General features: G+C 45.4%; 1 protein-coding gene across 1 annotated transcript in view; it reads left to right on the top strand.

Annotated features, from left to right (window-relative positions):
• The window catches only part of LOC146173968 (venom metalloproteinase antarease-like TtrivMP_A), a 30,796-nt gene extending 10,142 nt beyond the window's left edge, over nucleotides 1-20,654 (top strand). The window contains exons 5-12 of the mRNA XM_084585307.1: nucleotides 292-434; nucleotides 3,462-3,536; nucleotides 3,610-3,743; nucleotides 3,822-3,871; nucleotides 11,812-11,920; nucleotides 14,802-14,969; nucleotides 19,237-19,375; nucleotides 20,400-20,654. Of these exons, the coding sequence (XP_084441433.1) occupies nucleotides 292-434; nucleotides 3,462-3,536; nucleotides 3,610-3,743; nucleotides 3,822-3,871; nucleotides 11,812-11,920; nucleotides 14,802-14,969; nucleotides 19,237-19,375; nucleotides 20,400-20,654 (1,073 nt within the window). The remainder of the gene's footprint in view (nucleotides 1-291; nucleotides 435-3,461; nucleotides 3,537-3,609; nucleotides 3,744-3,821; nucleotides 3,872-11,811; nucleotides 11,921-14,801; nucleotides 14,970-19,236; nucleotides 19,376-20,399) is intronic.
• The last annotated feature ends 273 nt before the right edge of the window (nucleotides 20,655-20,927 follow it).

The following is a 20,927-nucleotide window of genomic DNA, read 5'->3' as shown; positions in this document are numbered from 1 at the left end:
TGTACGGCTAATCTTTCGTTTGGTTAATTTCACGCTTGGTAAGATTTGAAAAATATATGCATTCAGCATCGACGTCCGTTGTCTGTACGGAAGAAAGATGAAAACTTCAGTTTAATAGGCCGTTCATTATATTTTCTCGTTATATTATAAAAAAGAGTATTGCGTTCAATGTCTTGCATTGCTGTGTGTGGGTAATCACGACGAACAGTTGTTTAGGGATTTAGCGCCCCAATACGACCTACGTTAAAATAAAATGGCTGTAACGATCCAGTCAACTTCCGTTCTTTTCAGACTTTTCTCCAAGAAACTGCAGTGATCCTACACTGCCTAAAAATATAACTGTTGAGCTGTACGTCGTATCTGACACTCGCCACAACAGAAGGTTCGGCTCGGAGAAGGACTTGTTTCTGTACATATGCATATTCTTGAACAGTGTGAGTAGGCATCCTTATGTGTCGAGGCAAACGCAAGAAGTTCTCATTATTTTAGAGAGCTGCACGAAAAATGGTCGGGCGAAATGAAACATTTGTTAAGTTCTGTCGAAAAGAGAAGGAACTGAAACAGCGGAGCGCGTGACGACAGATTCAGCGTGGTATAGCATTCAACAGGTGAATTAAGACTCAATTCGAACACTGAGAACGCCTGAACTATGGTTCGGAAAACTGTCGTTTTTAACGGGATCAGCCGTAAGGCAGCAATCGTGCTTGGTTGCAGATATCGCATCACGTGCGCGTCCGAAGCGCCAGAACTATAGCTCCATGATTCTGCTAGCAGGACGTTAAGACAGAACTAAAGAATTCTGCTGCTATTAGGCTAGCTCTTGTACCGCGGGCAAATGAATCACACGTGCTGGAATACCTTTCGAATCCTCTTCAATTTATACTTAGCTTTAGGCAGGCTGAGAAAGCTCCAAAGACTGGGCACGTTTTTAAACATTTCTTTCCTTAATACGTTTAACTCACAGAGTGGTTTACTGCACAGTACAAGTCGTTATTTTGCGCTGGCGGCGCTAGGAGGATGCAATAGTGTCAATCAGAACTATCGATTTTCGCAGCCATGTGAGCATTTCAGCGCCAATACATATCAGACACGGATCGTCGCCCTGACGGACGAAAGTTAAGCTGCACTGAATGAAATGCAGCAAATGAATGATGATTACCGTTACGAATGGCCCGTGTGTTTTATTTTCGCAATGTTGACATGATATTTTTTCACACTGTGTTGAGTAACGTGTATAGTCGATGTGCTAAAGCAAAATGAGGAATCACACCTCTATATCTTTCCTTTTCATGCTAATTTTAAGGTAAGCTTGGGTTTTTAAGTGTCCGTGGATATCTAAAAGGATAAAACATTTTCTCTTAAAACCTATAGTAAATAAATAGCACTTTAGCTAAATTACACAAGGAGGGCCCTGCATACACTTCTCTCTTAAAAATAATTTATTCGCAGTGAGGTATCCTAGAAGGTGCTGGTAACACTGTGATAAAATTTCTAATGCCGTTTCGCGTGATCTCTCTCGACTTCTACAAGACTGTGTACGAGTGTCAGTGAAGGAAAATCAGGTTTGAAGAGAGCATAAAATATCAGTACAAAAAATATTTTACTCTTAGCAGAAAAAAAGAGGACTTATGCAATGAGATTGCAACGATTTGTTTCGCATACCTTCAAGTCTTTGTTGGTTTATTTTATTAATTTAAATATCTCAAAATTTGTGCCAAGTCCAGTTCCTCAGCACCCAATACTCCAAACGAATGAAAGTATGAAAAACAAATCGCTGTAATTACTTTCAATAATTCGCCCATTTTTCTGCCAAGAGCTTAGTGTTCTCTCGCAGTTAAAATTCTGCTCTATTTGAAACTAGTTTCACTTTAGACACTCGTATTATATCGCTGCTACAGGGGCGTTTCGAATACCTTCGCACCGAATGTCATTCGACTCGAATGCCGAACGTGCGCTGCTACAAGCGTGTTTCGAAGGCATTCTTCTGAAATCTCATTCGAGTCGAACGAGCTACGCGAAGACATTCGATATTTTGCAATGCTTTTGAAACGCGGACACAGCAAGCGCCGACTATTAGCAGGTCGCCATCGCTTTACATTTTAGGTACCACGTCTGCTTCGCTTCTGCGGTTGTTGATTTCGATATCTGCTGCTTGCTTTCTTCTGCTGCTTGTTTCTCGAATAGCTTGTGCACTAGCTAAATGAGTGCTTGAAGATAATATTACACAGCTTGACGTTTACCACGTGAGTGCAAAAGTTGCACACGAATGTGCCGTACGACGATTGCGCTGCGGTACGCTTGTGTACATCGATGACCATATAAAACCAATGCTCGTACTTACCTTACATGAAGCGCAGGTTGCGCTGTACTGTTACCAAGTAATATTTTCTCTTTCGAGTCATTCGTACAATTGCTTGTTTAAACAATAAGACAACTCAGTAGGAAGTGGTGGTGCAATCGCCTACCTTAAACGCACTTTACAGTCGGTTTCGTGACGTCACGTATACTATCAGGGCTTCACGCTGATTCTCCTTGCTTCCTCCAACGTGCCCAATTCCTTATACAGATAGCTTTATCCAGAAGTATGTGCAGTGACCGTTCGCATTCACTGCAATGGCAGTATTTGTCATCTGCACGTCACGTTTCCGACTTTGCTGGCGGCCTGCTCGGCAATCAGGGTGACATCGACGCTTTCCGTTAATAGTATGCGCGTCCTGTCATGTAAACAATAGTCGATTTCAGAACATTTTTGCCAAAACTGCACTCGATGGCCATTTGAATTTAAAAAAACGTAAGCATTGACTCTGCAGAATCAACGAAAGCGCAAGTACTGCGTACCCGATTATAGGCTATCGCGGGAAAAAAGTGTCACCGTTGAATGAAATTCGATCATATCACATGAGTTTATCGCATAGTTGAGTGTTAAAGTGTGAGATATAACTACTGGTTTCGGTTGTATTTATAATGTATAATGTGGATACAGGCGCTGCCATCACGCCTTCGCCTCGCCAACGTACAGTTTCTGTGAAGCCACGGCGTTCTGTCTAGGAGATCAAGGACTGCCGTCCGTGTCAGTTGCCCGAAAAACATGTCGCAGTACAATAATATGCTGCTTTTGGACATGTTTGTACTGCTGTGGGTCTAGCGTGACTAGCGTAACCATGGAAACCACTGTCGTGCGCTGTTGTACTTTGCGCAAACTGAAGAGAAGTGAACGTAGAAAAGTGAATCTCGATGCAGCAGTGCCATTATAATACCTCGAATTGAATGCTGAAGCTTTCGAATGAGTTTGGAAACTGTCGTGCAGCGCCGCGGGAACCCGTTGAGTTCGAGTGTCATTCCAAATCTTTCAATGCCAGCTGACTCGAATGTCATTCGAAGATGCCCGTGTAGCACAGGTAATAAATGTTATACAACTTAACAAGCTTATGAGTCCTTAACCGTGATTGTGTTTTTCCTAGATGAATGCGGTGTTTATGAGCATAAAATGCCCTAACGTGAGACTTGCACTAGTTGGAGTCGAAAAGAGCAACAAGGCAAGTTTTTTCTTAACTGAACAATACTATACCAACCTTCACAGAATGGTTCAGCTTTAGCTCTTATTTACAGCTTGCGGAAAGCAGTTTTGTCTTCGGCAATGAGCAGATGATGAACGACGTCAGTTCTCTGACACTTTTTCGCACTTATGCCAATAAACAAAGAGAAGCATACGGAAATCCTGACGTAGTCCTCCTGCTAACAGGGTATGTTTGCCACCATCGTGAACAGTCCGCGAAGTAAAATAAAATGCATCACTAAATTTTAATGTAATCATTCTGCAGGCGGGATATTTACGAAAGTGACGGAAGAAAGGTAAACAGAAACGTTTTGGGTAAGTGCTTGTATTTTTCCGAAAAGTAAAACATTACTGCAAGAAGTGTCGAACTAAATATTAGGAGATTATTTTACTTATTAAGGAACCCCACACAGTATATCAGGAACAGGCAGGAAGTGCGAATAAGTATGGGAGCGACTGGACTCAAGCTAATAGCCTACAATTTACTGCCGCAAAACTAATTATTGCGTGCCATCAGGAAACAAAAGAAAACTTTTACAAAACGTAGGCACAGTACTGTCTCAGGACGTGTTCTGCTAAAAGCTTTTCCTACGTTCAGTTCAGTTCAGTCGTGTCCGACTGAACAACTGAACGTAGTTACGTAGTTGACTGTAATAAAACGGCCGAAATCTAGTAAAAATTGAATCAAGAAAGAACGGCAAAATGTTTGACTTGCAATTAGAAGTAGGCGGTATTTCTTCACCTGAAATTATGCTGGCATGCCTAAATAGAAATCTAAATTGATAAGCTTACATAATATTTAATCAATAAGGAGCATCGGCGAATCAACCTAAACTGGCTTTAATGAACTGCGAAAGACAAGTTTAGCAGTGCCACGCCAGTGAATGTAAGGTCCGGCTCGTTCTGTCTAGGTTGTGTGATCGTGGTATGCTAAAACAAAACATTCTCTTTAATTTCGCACAGGTTATTCTCTTTGTTGTAGTCCGTTGCCTTCGTTAACAACATGTGCAGTTCATTGATTTCATAGATTTGCCCATTTATAAGAGAAAGAAACCTCACGTTGTTAAGGTTGCAGGCATTACTGCAAATAATGTTTTCTTTTTTGGAAGTGCTTCCGGCAATGGCACTTCGTTACGACAGTGTGTAGAACTGTTATAATTAGAAAATTGGCACTATTAGGTTTGGGTCGCGTGCGCCTGGGTATCGTACTGCTGCCACCAGTTATTACGTTTGTGGCTCGCGCACTCAGCCCACCGGTGACGCCAGTTGTTACATGCGGCGCGCGGCCCCTCGGTAGCGTTGGCCAGGCGGCTCCGTGGACGGCGGACGGCATGAACGGTCCCAGCATAGACGAGGCGTCTTCAAACGAAACAAGCTTTACTACAACATCATGAAGAAACGGGCAGAGAAGCTGACCCGGAGAGAATACAGACACTCTCTAGTATCTGTCTCAGCGGAGTCGGCCGCTGCTTTTTATAGGCTTGCCAGTCCACAGGGAAAGGGAAACCCATCACAGGAAATGGAGAGCCCGACAAGTCTGGGCACGAAGGGATGACTCAATAACAGGTGGTCCGACCGCATCTCCTCCACCTCCTGCAGACGGGCGAGGGCGGCGCACTCTCCCCCGAGCTCCTGGCTTGGCCGGCGTTTGCACACACACGCACGCACACACATTTGGCGCGTAGCAGGATCACGTCGAGACTTGCCCGTGGGAGGAAGCGTTGCGCGACCGAAGAACGGCGCCGAAATGGCCGATCCGCTCGCGGTTCTGCCTGTTGCTATGCGGTGGCCGCGTTAGCTGTCCCACTTGTTGGTGGAGAAACGTGACAGACTGCCCCGCCAGGGAAGGGAGATCCCGAAGGGCAGGGGACCGCATCCGCTGTCCGGAGGGAGCGGGATATTGCTGCTAGCCGGGGTCGTCCGACTCTGCTTCTCTTGAGCCCAAACAGCCTGAAGAAGTCCTCAGCAAGTCCGGGTTTCCAAGGCACTCTGCAACTTGTCGTCAGGAGAGATTTCTGACAACCCACAACGTCACAAGCACGCTAAAAACTCAACCGTTCAGCCAGAATTGTGGAGACGGGCCCTCTGCGTGTGACCTCTGCCAGCGAATATGTCACACGAAGATCATAATAGTCGGCGCCCGGCACGAGCGGAAGCCCTAGCCCGACATTATGGCAACAAAACAGGTGTATACTACGTGGACGCCTCCGGCCCTCACCACGGGGGATGGTATACGGCCGCTGTAGTTCACAACAGCAAAACGGTTAACGGTCTCACCGTCAGAGCCCACAGTACAACACACGCAGAAGAGGTGGCGATTGCTCTCGCGGCCTCTCATTCCGACTCAATGTACATAATTACCGACTCGCGAGGAGCCTGTCGGAACGTCAGACAAGGCTGGACTTCCTTACTAGCCTATAAAATTTACTTAAATTGCCTACGGGATACGGACCCCGCACACCGCTACCTTATATGGGCTCCTGCTCATCAGGGTTTGGCAGGAAACGAGGCAGCAGACGCAGCCGCCCGCGCGCTCTCTCACCGGGCTGTTTTCTCCTCCCTACCCGATCAGGAACCCGATTTTAATCCGGCCTACACCTTCAAAGATATCACGACGTACTATCAAAATTGTCATCGCCTTAACCCCAGCCCATGTAAAGGTCTCAAAAAGGCGGATGAGCGACTCCTTCTCCGCCTTTTCATCAACACATTGCTGTGCCCGGCAGCCCTAAAACATTTGGACCCCTCCTTTAGTGGCAGCTGCCCACACTGTGGAGCGGTGTCTTCTGACATCTATCACATGGTGTGGGCCTGCCCCTCCGACTCGTCTATTCCCCCCATCCCTAACCCAACCCGGGAGAACTAGGAGGCGGTCCTGCTTGGCTGCCACGACTTACAGGCCCAACAAGCCTTAGTAGGACGCGCCCGAGCGGCGGCAACCGCCACTGGGGTCCCCAACTAGGGACCTCCACCTAGTGCTTGCAAGGACTGGTCCCTTATGGGCCGGTCCAGACATACCTCCTGGCCCTTGTGTAAATAAATGTTCTTACCACCACCACCATCCAGCAAGCACGGCACAAATTTCACTAAGTTATGCCACACTATTTCCCTCTTATGCCCCCATCTATATTAAAGGGCAGCTCAGCAGCACTTGGAACGCGTCCACAAATTTGAAAATTGCGCTTTCAAAAACATCATTCTCAAATAAAAAATAATACAATGCAGTCTGTTCAAAATCCTATGTCAGGAAGAAAAACACCAACTAGTGAATAAAGGCTTCTTCTCACGTTAGGGGCTCCGACTTAAGCCATCGGCGTTACCGTTGAGATCACCCTTTTCACTAAAGCTTCGGCTGTCCGTTTCACGGAAAAAAAGTACCTTCCTGTTTCTGTGCAAAGAAACGCATCAGCATGAGTCGCTCACTTTTCTAAACAACCTATCCCTCTCCTTACGTTTTGCGCACCAGTCACGCATTTTCTGGGCACGGGCGCATTTGTGCCTTTGGGATAGTCTCTTTCTTTTTCGGGATAGCCTCAATTTGCTCCATTCCTTCTCGCGCCTGCCTTTCCGCTTTTTTCTGCGGCAGCACTGGAACACAGTCTTTCTGCTTTCTTTTCGCAATCGTTCGAGTTTGCTCTCCTTACGATGATAGCATTCTTTCTCGCGCCTGCCGTTCCGCGTTTTTCGTCGGCAGCACTGTAATACTATCCTTCTGCTTTCTTTCTGAGCCATCTCTGATAAGCTAGCGGTCAATGTTCTAGCCGTAACCGGAGCTTGTAGGGCACGGGTGTCGTCGAAGCGGTCAAAGTGCGGCGCAGCGTCTGTATCGCGGCCAGCAGCGCATGACTCACTTTCAGTCAAGTCCGAACAGCAACGGCTGACGTCAGTCGGATCAGTCCCCCTTCTAGGCATTTGCTCTGGCGGCTCGCCACTCAGTGCGTCGTCTCGCTCAGAGCTAACCGGCGCACGATCAAGCTCTTTCGACAGCTGGGGCGCTTCGGATTGCGTGAGGGCCATATGTGTCACGTCCGCGTTCGCACTGGGGTTGCTTTTCTCGTGAACACAACCTAGCGTGGTATCGGGGCACGAACGATTCTGACTCAGCTCTGGTCGCTCGCTGTCGCCTTCGCAAGTCTCGCTCTTTACAGCGTACGCGCACTCCTCATCAGTCTGCCCTAGCTGATCACAACTCGCGGGCTGCGCTGCTTCCCTGATCGGCACTTCGTTTTTCTGCGTGCCCTGCTCTACGAAACAGCTGATTTCAGAAACCGAAAGTTACTCCTCTCCTAGCTCGTTTCCATCTCCGTCGCGCTCTACACAAGCCTCTGCTTTCGACTCGAGAGACGGTTCAGTTACTACCAGTTCCCCACACTCATTTGATGGAACTGTATCTCCTACAGCTACTTGGGTCGGTATGCAGTTCACCTCACTTAAAGGCGGCACTTCGGACTTCTCGCCGATTAAGCCTGTGCTAACCGTCTCAGCTAGTGGCTTGACCAAGGTAACACAATACTCCTCTGTTCGAAGCTCGGTCGGCTCGCTACTGCGGTCACGTTGCTCGGCCGCTTCCCCAAGCTGCAGTTTACTCTCTGGTACTTTTGACTTTTCAGGCTCACTTGTTTCTACGGCGTACGTGGTCTTATTCTCCGCGTGCTGTGCCTTCGACCCTTTCCTATTGCTTGACAACGTCATCTTCGGAACTACCGCCTTTGCAGCGATCTCCCGAGCTCTAGATCTGGTTAAGGCTAGTACGCTACCCTCTCCAAACACAAGCCCATTTTCGCGCGAGAGGTGATCGGACTTGTTTGAAAATAGGTACGGGTACTGAGGAGGAAGCACAGATGACACCGCCGCTTCTGTCTCAAGTGCCCCGAAAGGTCCCTCAATAATCACTTTGGCTATTGGCAAACGCACGCTGCCAGCTTCCACGGCCTGTTTGATCCACGTGCACTCACCCGTGAACATCTCTGGTTCTACGTAAGAGGGGTGAACCACATCCATGGTAGCCGCAGAATCGCGAATCACTTGACACTGTTTCCCGTTTACGAGGAGGTCTCGAGTGTACGGTTCGAGAAGCTTAATGTTCTCGTCACTTCGGCATAATGACAAAAACATGATCTTTGGTTTTGTCTCTGGACACGGTGGCGAAAAATGACCAGGCTTCTGGCACGTATAACAGACGCGCGATTGCCTTGCCTCGAACATCTTTTTTCCGTTCGGCTTCGGTTACCACTGTCGCTTTATCGTCGGCCGGACTGCTTTCACTCGCATCCACACCACGTTTATTCTCTCTGGCTCTAAAGGGCTTGAACTTCTCAAGCCCTTCGGCTCTCAAGCTTAGAGCCGAATTCCCCCTGTTGACCGTCCTTAGCTCCACGAACCCGACGCGTCACAAACTCTTCAGCTAGCTCGGCGGCTCTATCCACCATACTAACATCTGGCCTGTCCATGCCCCAAAACCGCACGTTCAAGGGTAACCGACTGTAAAACTCTTCCAGCCCGAAACACTGCAGAACCTTATCGTGGTTACCATACGCCTTTTCTTCTTTGAGCCACTCATACCTGTTTGACATGAGCTTGTAGGCAAACTCTGTATACGACTCACTTTTGCTTTTCTCATACTCCCGAAAATTCCGACGGAATGCTTCTGGTGACAGCCTGTACTTTTTTAGCAGACTCGATTGCACTTTGTCGTAATCCTCTGCTTCCTCTTTTGTAAAGCGAGCGATTACGTCGGCCGCCTCACCGGGTAACAAAGTGAGCAAGCGCTGTGGCCACGTTTCCCGAGAAAACCCTTGCTTCTCGCACGTTCGCTCGAAGTTAACCAGGAACAAACCAATGTCCTCTCCAAGCTTAAACGGCCGCATTAGGTCACTCATTTTGAACGATTCCCGTTCTCCTGCACCATGAGCCCGACTTCCACTACCAGCGCGTCTCGCGTCTACCTCGATACGTTTCATTTCCTCAGCGAGTTGATGGTCTCGCTCCTCGTTCTCTTGCCTTTCCTTACGGTCACGTTCCTCTTTTTCTTGCCTTTCCTTGCGGTCACGTTCCTCTTTTTCTAGCCTTTCCTTACGTTCACGTTCCTCTTTCTCTAGCCTTTCCTTACTTTCTTCAATGATCTCGACGGATTCCAAAAGCTCGTCATCTTCAGCTTTCAACTCAAGAATAGCCTTTAACTCTTCTGGTTTTCTGAGTTCGCCTGACAAATCCAGGCCCAACTCCTTCGCAAGCGCCAGCAATTTCGGTTTTCGGTTTGCGCAACGACTTCAAATCCAAATCCATGGCTGTTCCGAGTGCTGCCTTCTCTACTGCCCACTATTACCTTGCTGCAATTAACCCAGCAACAACGACAACACAATTACCAGCTCTGTTCTCTACTTAACAAAAGCCTGGCAAAACTCAGTAGAACAAAGCCCCGCACTCACCAAACCTCGCAGCCAAGAATCCAACGCAGTCGTTCCGCTGCAGGCAACCAGTCATCACACAGGGCTCGTTGCACTGCTCCCGCCTTTTCGCTGAGCTGCTTGTTGCACGGGTCACGCCTGGGACGTCTCAGCTCTTCCCACCAGATGTTGCACCTCGGTCAGGCCTGGATCGTTTCACCGACCACGGTCACTGCTTGGTCGTCCTCGTCCTTCCGCTGTTCATGAGATGTTGGACGACGGTATCGCCTGGCTCGTCCCTCCGACCACGGTTACGGCTTGGTCGTCGTCGTCCCACCGCTGCCTACCAGTTATTAGGTTTGGGTTTGCGTGGGCCTGGGTATCGCACAGCTGCCACCGGTTATTACGTTTGTGGCTCGCGTGTTCAGCCCACCGCTGACGCCAGTTGTTACATGCGGCGCACGGCCCCTCGGTAGAGTTGGCCTGGCGGCTCCGTGGACGGCGGACGGCATGAACGGTCCCAGCAAAGACGAGGCGTCTTCTAACAAAACAAGCTTTACTACAACATCATGAAGAAACGGGCAGAGAAGCTGACCCGGAGAGAATACAGACACTCTCACACAGCTGGTGTCTAGCGTCGTCTCAACGGCGCGTCAAAGTAGTCTCTGTCTCAGCGGAGTCGGCCGCTTCTTTTTATAGGCTTGCCAGTCCACAGGGAAAGGGAAAACCCTCGCAGGAAATGGAGAGCCCAACAAGTCTGGGCACGAAGGGATGACTCAATAGCAGGTGGTCCGACCGCATCTCCTCCACCTCCTGCAGACGGGCGAGGGCGGCGCACTCTCCCCCGAGCTCCGGGCTTGGCCGGCGTTTGCACACACACGCACGCACACACATTTGGCGCGTGGCAGGATCACGTCCAGACTTGCCCGCGGTAGGAAGCGTTGCGCGGCCGAAGAACGGCACCGAAATGGCCGATCCGCTCGCGGTTCTGCCTGTTGCTATGCGGTGGCCGCGTCATCTGTCCCACTTGTCGGTAGAGAAACATAACAATGCCAACTGTCCTCATATGTATTAAAATACGTTTGTTTCGTGAAGGCGGTCAGTGTTCTTCAAACAATCTTTCAATTGAAAAGACATGCATGCCCACACTGTTCTGAAGAGGAGTTGTATATATAACACTTACATGTGATTATTGGCTCACGCAAGCGTTTCATTAGTGTTATCTTTTATCTGTACCTGCAGGATTGGTCGTAAACTATGTGGTGTATTTATGTAGACGGTTAATATTTTCAAACGAAATTTTTATTCCTCATTTAGGGTAAGTGCCTTATTTACGAGCACTGTTTTACATTACACGTTGGGCGAATAAACTTTTGTAAAATGTAAATGCTATCTTCACGTGGCAAAAAATACGTTTACATTGTTGGTATAAAATTATTTGTAAGGAGCTAAAACTTTTGATACGCTGCTTTCTGGGGCCACGTAGTCTGAATGTTTGTTTGCCAAGTTCAGTTCCGATCATGGACAGTGTTGTGAAGAAAGGCGTGTGTGTTATTTTTCAAGCTGCATGTTCACCATTGTTCATTCGATATTTCATGTTGCAGCAGAACAGAAAGAACCTTTCTTCCATGAAATGGCATTTATAGAAAGTGCATTCATGATACACAAGGGCAACGTTACAGATTGAAGCAAGCGCGTTTTCACCTCAAGGGGTTTTCAACATGACCTATAACTATAAGAATATAAGAATGCAGTGCTTAAAGAAATATTGTTTACCATCGAACAACAGCATATTTAATGAGCGAGTTTTGATTCTTAACTTCAGCTATTAGAGCTATTTCTTCAGCTTTCACTACTTGGACGTTGTAGGAATTGCGTACGAAGGAGGAATATGCAGCACCAACTTTGTGGCGCTAACAGAAGATATCGCGGGTTCGTACAGTGGGATAATTGACGCTGCGCACGAGCTGGGGCACAGGTAAGAAACTTAATTGCTTCGATTATTACAAAAAGGGCCAACTAGAGCAAACTAGGAGATATTTTATTAACTTGTAATATATTCCTTAAACAATATGCGAACGGAGGTTTTGAGAACATCTCCCTTATCGCACCTTTCGAACAGAAACGTTGCAGTTCTGTACACTGGAGACAGGTTTACGTTGCGTAGGCGTGCTAACTTGATATATAGAGCGACTTTACTTTGCATGCTGTCAAGGGCCAGCTACTTTTCTTTTTGGGAAAACAGAGAGCGAAAAGACAATGACAAAGATGGAGACAGGAACAACGCCTGTCGCTTGATGCCAATTAAGTCTGCATCCACCTTTGCGTCTTCAATATCTTTATCTTCCTTGTCTTTTATGCTGTATTTGCGAAAAAAACCTATAACAACTTACCTAATGAAAACTTCTGTTGCGTCAAACTTCGCTTCTCTTGGTCAGTTGCATGTCACCGCTAGTAAAAGCTTTAATGAATCCCGCTCTAAGAACTGAACTGGAGTTTTATGAGGTTAGCTTAGCTGCTAATGCCGAAGCATACCATGATTCATTTTATCGTATTAGGCAAGGTCATTTTACGCATTACCTTACGACGATACTTCAAAAAACAGTTCCCAATATCGCACGAAATAATATTTCAACGTATGAAGCTGTCACCCTAAAATATACTGGAACATGCAACGCCATTAGTAAGGAGAACTTCGAAATGTTTTGTAACGAACAGAACTGGATATATTAATCCTAAAAATTTAGCACATGAAATATATCGATCATGTCTTTCTTTTTGCAGCAGCCTACATATCGGGGCATTTAATATACTGTTTATCTTGAGGCTTCGTGTTAAAATAGACAACACGTGGTTTTCCACTTAAGCCAAAATTTGGTTCAGTACAATTGGGGAAAGCTGTCCCCTTAAAAGAAGTACTTGCAGAGCAGCCGAAAATTTAACCCTCTGCTTCAACACGGTTTTCATTTTTTGAAGAAATAGTGTCCAAAGCACTGTGTAGAAGTGACATGAAGCTGCTATCGTATTCGACACCTAAACACCCGCTGTACCATTTACTCAATTACCAATTATTCTACCGTAACACCTTTTAAATACATCTAGCTATACGAATAACATATCCGGGAGGACGAACTTACGTGACACTAACAGTCACAGTTTGGTTAATAGTTCCTTGTTCATTAGCGCTGAAGTAATATATGAAAGCATGAACGTTGTTTATTTATGCTCAGAGTACACAGTTATTAATGTACATAATATCAGATGTGTGAAGATCATCAGCCGGAAAATGTTGCAGGTATCTTTTGATCGCTTTAAAGATTAATAACTGAAATATTGAAATATTTTTGTGGCAAATGCATAGCTAGTGATGAATAATTGAGGGGTAGCTCTCATCACAAGAATTTGTGACAATTGTTCGGCAAGGGGCGAACTGTTACCACTGATGGGCTCGACCAGAGCCACCTACAGAACAAAATCGAAAAACTAAATTTTATGGTTTTCAATAAACCACGTGCTTCCTCCGTCAGTGTGCAGATATATAGCAAACATTTTGTGTCGTTTCAGCGTATATCTTAGTATAAGTTCATTACTCAAGCGCGAATATATTCAGATTAAATGCTCGTTATGAATGACGTATTTCGACGCAATTAGTTAACACAATGTCGATGTTTTAAGGTATTTTGCAATGTGAATCTTTTATTACTTGATTTTTTCTTATATTGGTTTGTTTGGCAGGGATTTGAGTCTATCGGGTTAGGCACGGAGGTGGGGCGTGATACGTTGTACCTGTCAGCAAGCCAACCCGCTTGCGCGCCGGTCACGTGCGCGGCTACATTTCCCCCACCAGTGGTAGTATGTCCCGGTGTGCATATAATTTGAATTTCTTTTCAAACTTCTGGCATTCACCTTTAAAGGCTTCTCTGGCAGAGCGATGATGCACCATGTACGCACCAAAATAAAACACGATAGCAGATTTAGATTATTTGAAGCAACACCAACACCAGTGCGTGAGAATACGAAAGGGCTCACTCAAACACAAGAAATATTTCTCAACAAAGTAATAAGAAACGCTGCCTGCACACCCCAGATACTTGACATGTGGTTTCTTGGCAGACACGAAACACGTCAACACAATACATGCATCCACTAATAAGAACAGCATACGTCAGGGCTAGAACATCTCATATGGCCATGCGCATCTTTTTCAAGGGGAATAAACAAAATTACGCATGTTATAAAATACGGCCTGCCCGCTCTAGCAGTCAGATACTATCAAGCATCGCAATGCAGCATGCCATTGAAACCTATATATGGCAATGAGAGTGGCCTACTTCGAGTAACGTGAGAGAGGCGAACTTACATCGAGCAGGTCGGCAGCATTGCAAGCAACGAGAAATAACTTGAACAACCGTGAAAAAGCGAGAAGCTACACTCCCATCCCTCCTAACTCCCTTATTACCCAAACAGCGGCCGAGAGCCATCCCTTCAATCAAGTGAGGGCTTCATTCCTTTATTCAATATACTGCTAGCAATGTGTTCTTTTTTTTTGGTCTGTATATTTTTCAGCTTACAGATATGTATGTATGTATTTTACCGCTATACTAAATATTAAATTATAGTAGCATACCACTTCTTTGTTAAATTTTTCTTGTCGCCTTGTCAGAAACATTGAATGGCTTAGTTTAAGTAACTCGAGCCTCTAGCTGTTCGTTGTTTATAGCATATGACATAATTCCTCAACTATTTTTACCTATCTTGAGATGGGTCGACGCGTTTCTCACAGCTTACATTTTTTACTTTCAAATTTACCTCTTACTGTCGTACTTTCAGCGCCTCTAACCGCATTTGTTTTTCTTTAGCTTGGGTGCCTCGCATGACGGAAGCCCTCCCAATGATCATATATACCGCCATCCTGGGTCTCTGACATGCTCTGCAACCACTGGTTATATTATGACATACGTTGACGGTGGCCCACTTCGTTATCAATTTTCGGAGTGCAACAAACGGGAAATCAGGCATGTTTTACGGTAAGCCCCTTAACTTGAGTATGAAAATTAGTAGGTACATTTATATTTATTTTTCTAATAAGTTCCGCTTTTTTCTGTAAGCCTCCTTCAGATAAGCATGTACCATTAGATAAGCTCGTTACCATTATAAGTAGTTTTGATACTTTTTGTGTCTAGAGCAGCATTGGGCTCGAGAAATCGAGAGGTAACTGTCAAATATTTTGTAACACACATGGATTTTGTAAAATATCAACGTACAGAAGGATATAAGAATGAAGACCTCACTGCGCAAATTCGGACATGCAAAAGCATGCCAATAGCTTTTAAAGATGCCAAAATAATGGGGGAGAGGGGAATTCAAGCTACACTTTCCGAAATGTGTGGAGTTCAGACTGCTGTCATATTCGGATGGGAATGAAGTTTTTGGTTGTTCACAGAAGCCTCATGTGCCCGTAATGACTCGAAATATAAAACGTGGATACAAATCATTCTATACCCATAGAACAAAGCTCTTTTTGCCAGCGACAATGGATGTCAAAAAGAAAAACCGTAAAGGGAATCAGTTCTCCGTGGTAAATTATCCGGTACAAGCAGAGTGACGTTAAAAGGGTAGACAGCTTTCCGTGTACTAAATATTAGCTTTCCTATTCGCGATCACTACACAAGTCTCGTGAAGCATGACACTCGCTTTTGATCTCGTTTAGGACACCTCCACTTGTCCAGGCAAATCGAGCCCGGCTATCAATGATATAACTCCAATAGCCCGTCGGAAGTAAGCTGCTATATGCGTCATGTAATCAAATTACCATCTTGCTTCCTTACCCACTGCGCAAAGCGTGATTGAGCGATTCTGCCAGCGCTTCTGTCAGCATGCACTAATACGACAGCAACGCGAGAACAGTTTTTGCAAACTTAGTGACAGACGTAAAGCCACGCACTAGAGCAGAAAAATGGGCTGTAAAAGTACGTTCTCCCAAAACGCGAAACTCCAAGCTGCTGCCAACGCGAATTCAGGGAAGAGCTATTCCCAGGAACGTTTGCAAGAAGCTGTATGTCTGTAAATTTGGCGGCGGCTGTGTCGAAGGTACACTACTGCCAAGAAGCAATCTAGTTCAGAATTTTCATTCTTAGCACTCACGATACTCAACAATATATATGCTCCATTTTTGTTGCTAAGGTTCTGCATTTATCCCATTAGCTGTACTTTTAAGGTTGAGCCTAATTCGCGCCGCGAGCGGGTTTAGAAAAATTTTGCCAAAATTTTGAACGCCGCTCTTTGAGTCGCTTAGAATAGTTTTGGTGCAGGGATCCGCTATAGCCAGTGTGATAGTTACTTCCTCTGCCTCGCATATGGAGCTAGCATGAAATGTTATGGCGTTAATGAACGCTGACCTTGGAGTGGCCATACATGCCACGTATGCGCCGTTTTTGATGTGTTGAGCTGCTTTCACGTGCACTGCTTGTGGATCGTTCTCGCACTGTTTCTCAATGGTTGGCCTTTGTCTTCCTGCGGGCATAATGGATCCTGATAGCATGTTTTTGGATATCACCTTAACAACTCTCATTCACAACATCAGTATCATATGGGCTCCGGTTCACGCGGGTGACTCCGAAGAAGAAGAGGTCGACTGTCTATCCCGAGCCTTGACAAACCGGGAGACAGGAGATCTATCGGGAACGGACGCGCCCGTCTATAGGCTCAGCGGACATACACGGATATAGCAAACTTTTATCGCGAGCTGAGATGCACGTACCCCGCCCCTCACCTCGATCTGGACCAGGCGCAAGCAACGACTTTCAGACGACTACAAACAAAAGCCGTTCTTAGCCTCTACCGATTATCTTTAATTACGAATGGAGAATACAACCTTACATGCCGGCACTGCGGTGACGGGACGCAGGCCACCCGAGACCATACACTATGGGAATGCGCTAGGAATCCCCTTCCAAAGACACGCTTACTCAGCGGAGGAATGGGACAAGCTGTTGGCCAGCCCAATAAAAACTACGCAACCGGCCCTAGTCACGCGAGCTCACGAGGTCGCCGCTTACTGGAGGCCACCCTGGACTCGCCCCACAAATACTTCCTTGCATTTTGTGGCAATAAATGTTGTTACCACTTGCCTTTCAGGCGCTTTTTCACGCTATCGCTGTTCATGTTTCCTTCATTTTGCAGTCTTGCCGTATCTTAGCAGCTGTACGCGCATTTCAGACGATGCCTGGCTCTAATAGAAAGGAGCTAACCAACCGACTTTTTTCGCTTCGAGTAGCAAACGAGAAAAGTGATTGAGGCGGTGCTGTGGGCCACTTAATCTTACAATAGTGGGAAGATAAAACTGGGGACAGGCGGAAGTGTTTTCCTTTTGTTGAAGTTCACTAAAATCTCAGTGGAGCGCAAGGTGGCGCTAGACCTGTCACGCGAGCAACTGCACCGCCTCCGGCATTCGGCCTTGTTTCGAATTCCATTATGTATGACCTGACTATGTATGACCTGATTATGTATCCATTATCTATTCTTTTTTGTTTTTGTTCGCGCCTATTGTCTCAAGACGCGGCTTTATCTACAACTTTATCACGTAAGATGCGCTGAGATGTATATCAAGGCTCTCAGCGAAGCGCGTGTTTCTACGATGTTCCAGGTTATGCCAGTCCCAGTTTACAGTTCTATCTAGGTGTTTCTTCGCCGCCTTTAAACTGATTGCTTACGAGTAAAACGGGCTTTCTCTATTCGACGACCAGAAAGCACGTTTACTGCTGTCATCGCCGCCGAGTTGCTTAGTTCTTTTGTTGGCGTAAGTAATCCCAATAAAAGTTCATTCTCGGGATACACCTGTCTGTTCGTTTGTCGCCTATGGCATTGTCACCACTACGTGACAATATAACTGAGTGGTCTGGCTATCAAACGTCAATACAACATTGATCAATGGCGTATTTCATGCAATTTCCGTGGAGTACCACATGTAACGACCCTTGAAATGTAAAGGGTTCGTGTGATGAATTGCAGTTGTACGCTTGAGCATTGTTACATGATTCAGCGGAATCTGAACTTTGTTTATCATTCCATGAAGTCCCTCTCGTTGTAATAAATACTGAAAAGAACATTCAGCAGCTTATAGCATTTCATAAATTGCCTGCAATTTACTATGCGATTCTTAAGCAAACAAAAATATAACAGCTCATTGCTCTTTAGAATGCCTACTCCCACATCACATAAGCAAGGATGGAAATGGGCAGACTGTGAATCTCCCTCTTGCTGCTTCAGACAGTGATGACGTAGCTGTTCAAAACTGCCACTGACTATATTTGATCCGCCTCTTCATTTTCTGCTACTCTTGATCATAAAACACGCGACAACCTTCATGGACACGCAGTTACGTTGTCTTTTAGTTGGACTATGTTTTAGCGCAAATCACGTCTATGGGCAGACCCATTTTCAGATAAAACGTCAATGTAATACTTTTTATTTCCTTGTCATTGCACTTTGTTGATTTTTGTTTCTTTCTTGTTAACTTTTATGCTACGCACAAAAAACTATCTAGTGACTACCTTGCGAGATTATTCATATGGTGCAAACCATTGTGTTTTCGTTGGGTAAGCAGCTATTTGAGTCCTTCGTATGTATTACTTACTGAGCCCGCCACATTCTCTTCATTTGCAAACTGATATGACTGGTATAATATAGTATGGTATGCTATATAATTTAGAATTTCGTTCGTGGGATGTGACAGCAGTCAAAATTGCGTTTTATGCTTATGAACCATCATTTACCTGTTAGAAATAACCACTTCAAAATTATTTCAAGAAATTTGTAACCGACGTATTGTTACAGTTCAGCGTTTTTCAGCTTCCTAAATGTGATCTGGATTGAAGGAAAGACCAAATTTTAAATTGTTCATTTGTATTACTAGAGGCTTTGTAGCGAGTGTAACAAAGAAGCTGTCAAAAAACGTACACTCTTTACTAGGAATTAACATGACAACGGGAAATTAAAACTGCTCATTCTCTAGGCTTGAGCACTGAGTGTTCAAACAGCGGAACAAGAAAACAGAGAGCGCCAGTTCACAATATACAGTCCCCTAAGAAAATAGTTTACCAGCAACAACCGGTGCACTTTATCCATCATAGCTCTTTTAAATCACGGACATTGCTCTGCTTACAACAGGAGCCTTCCAGACAGTCGTGTTATTTTCGTGGCTTAGACAATGAACTGAACTTTGAGAGAAGTGGCAGCTATGACAGAAACAATATTTGAATCCCAAGAATAATGGTTATTCTTTTCTATTTCTAGCTATCGGGGCGAAAGTTGCTGGGCGGTCAATGCCCATAAGATCTACAGCGTTCAGAAGGTTTACCCCGGAAGACTGTTCGGACCGAAGCAGTATTGCAAGCTGCTTTACCCAAGCATTAAAGGTGTCTACAGTAGAACGGTAAGGAGCTGTTAAGTTTCGCTGATTGCTTTCGTAACCAAGAAGAATTGCTTGTAAACACCGCAAAAGTGAATCTATGCGAATGCCGGTACTCACTGGTTGGCTCAAAGTTTCATCATCATTATCAGCTTGACCATAGCCACTGCAGGGCGAAGGCCTCTCCCATATTTCTCCAAATAACCCGGTTCTGTGCTAGGTGCATCCACTTGGCCACTGCGAACTTCTTAACCTCATCCGCCCACCTAACTTTCTGCCGCCCCCTGCTACGCCTTCCTTTCCTTGGAATTTAGTTTGTTACCCTAAGTGACTCAAGGTTTACCGCATTCAAACACGAAGCTGGTGGTTTGCGTATATAGACGCGATAAAGCATTAAGAACTGCGTGCTGATTCCATGAATTTTCTTAGCAATGGCACAGCTGCTCATTAATCTACGGTCGTAAAGCAAAGTACCTACTAGGCGGATCGTCTGTACGGCTTGCACGTTATCTGCACTGCAGCGGTGCTGTGCGACCACAAATGTCGTTATGCGTACCGCATGCAGGTAATTCTTCTTGGGCTCCAAGCATAAAGCGGCAGCGCAGTACGATTGCGAAGTTTTCTGCCGGCGCCCCAGGTTGGAGCTGAGTTTCCCTTTAAAACATCAGACAACAACAGCAAAGCCGACATCGGGTTTTCTGTAACACGAAACTCTAAATGCTATCGCATTAAAAGTCGTGCTTCTTCTTGATGTGCACTCGTTTATGCGTTCCCTTTTTGGGTGGTGTTAACCGCGACTTCTGCGTCCTAGATCGAAATGGCATCCTCGTGTTCGTCGCTCCAGCATTATAAGCCCTGACCTACCACGGCGGCAAAACCAGAAGGAATTACCTTAGAGAAAAATTCGCAACTTGGTTTTTGGCGGACTCGGTCCTGCTATAACATAGAAAAAAAATCATCTGACACAAATAGCAAGGTATCAACTTGCTATAAGCCTGTTTCTATCTATCCAATATTGAAGTGTACGTTATCACTCTTTTTAATTCAGGACGGCGTTCGAAACAGCCACTGCAAGCTACGGTGCTGTGCGCATATTGGCCACAAAGGAGAAGTGTGTGCCATTCAGCGAATGCTTGATCATATGTCATGTGGCTACCGAAAAGTGAGTGGTACAATACTACCAGAGCATGAACAGATGTTTCCCAATGCATGGCGAACAGGCAAATATATGCTACATCACAATATAAGTATCCACAAGCGAAGCAAATATTTCCGTATGTTATATTTCTCTAACCAAAAGTAGTGCATTGGCTTCTCCTCAAGAATGCCATTCCAGGAAGCCCATTTTTAGATTTGCTCATTGAAATGCTTACTTACCTAAAGACTTGTTTTTACATTAATTTGGTATGAATATTCTATACATGAAGAGTATCTGCTCAATATTTTGTGCTGCATTATAAACATTTTACAGAGTGCTTACATTGAGTAAAATGTACGCCATTTGGAAATTTGGAAAGTTTTCAGTGCCAATTCAAAACACTAATAATTTTATACAGAGAGAAAAATGCAAGATCAG

Source organism: Amblyomma maculatum, chromosome 11, assembly GCF_055883805.1.
Source record: "Amblyomma maculatum isolate TAMU_Amacu chromosome 11, ASM5588380v1, whole genome shotgun sequence".
Taxonomy (NCBI): domain Eukaryota; kingdom Metazoa; phylum Arthropoda; class Arachnida; order Ixodida; family Ixodidae; genus Amblyomma; species Amblyomma maculatum.
This window is presented reverse-complemented; position numbering and strand designations above follow the sequence as displayed.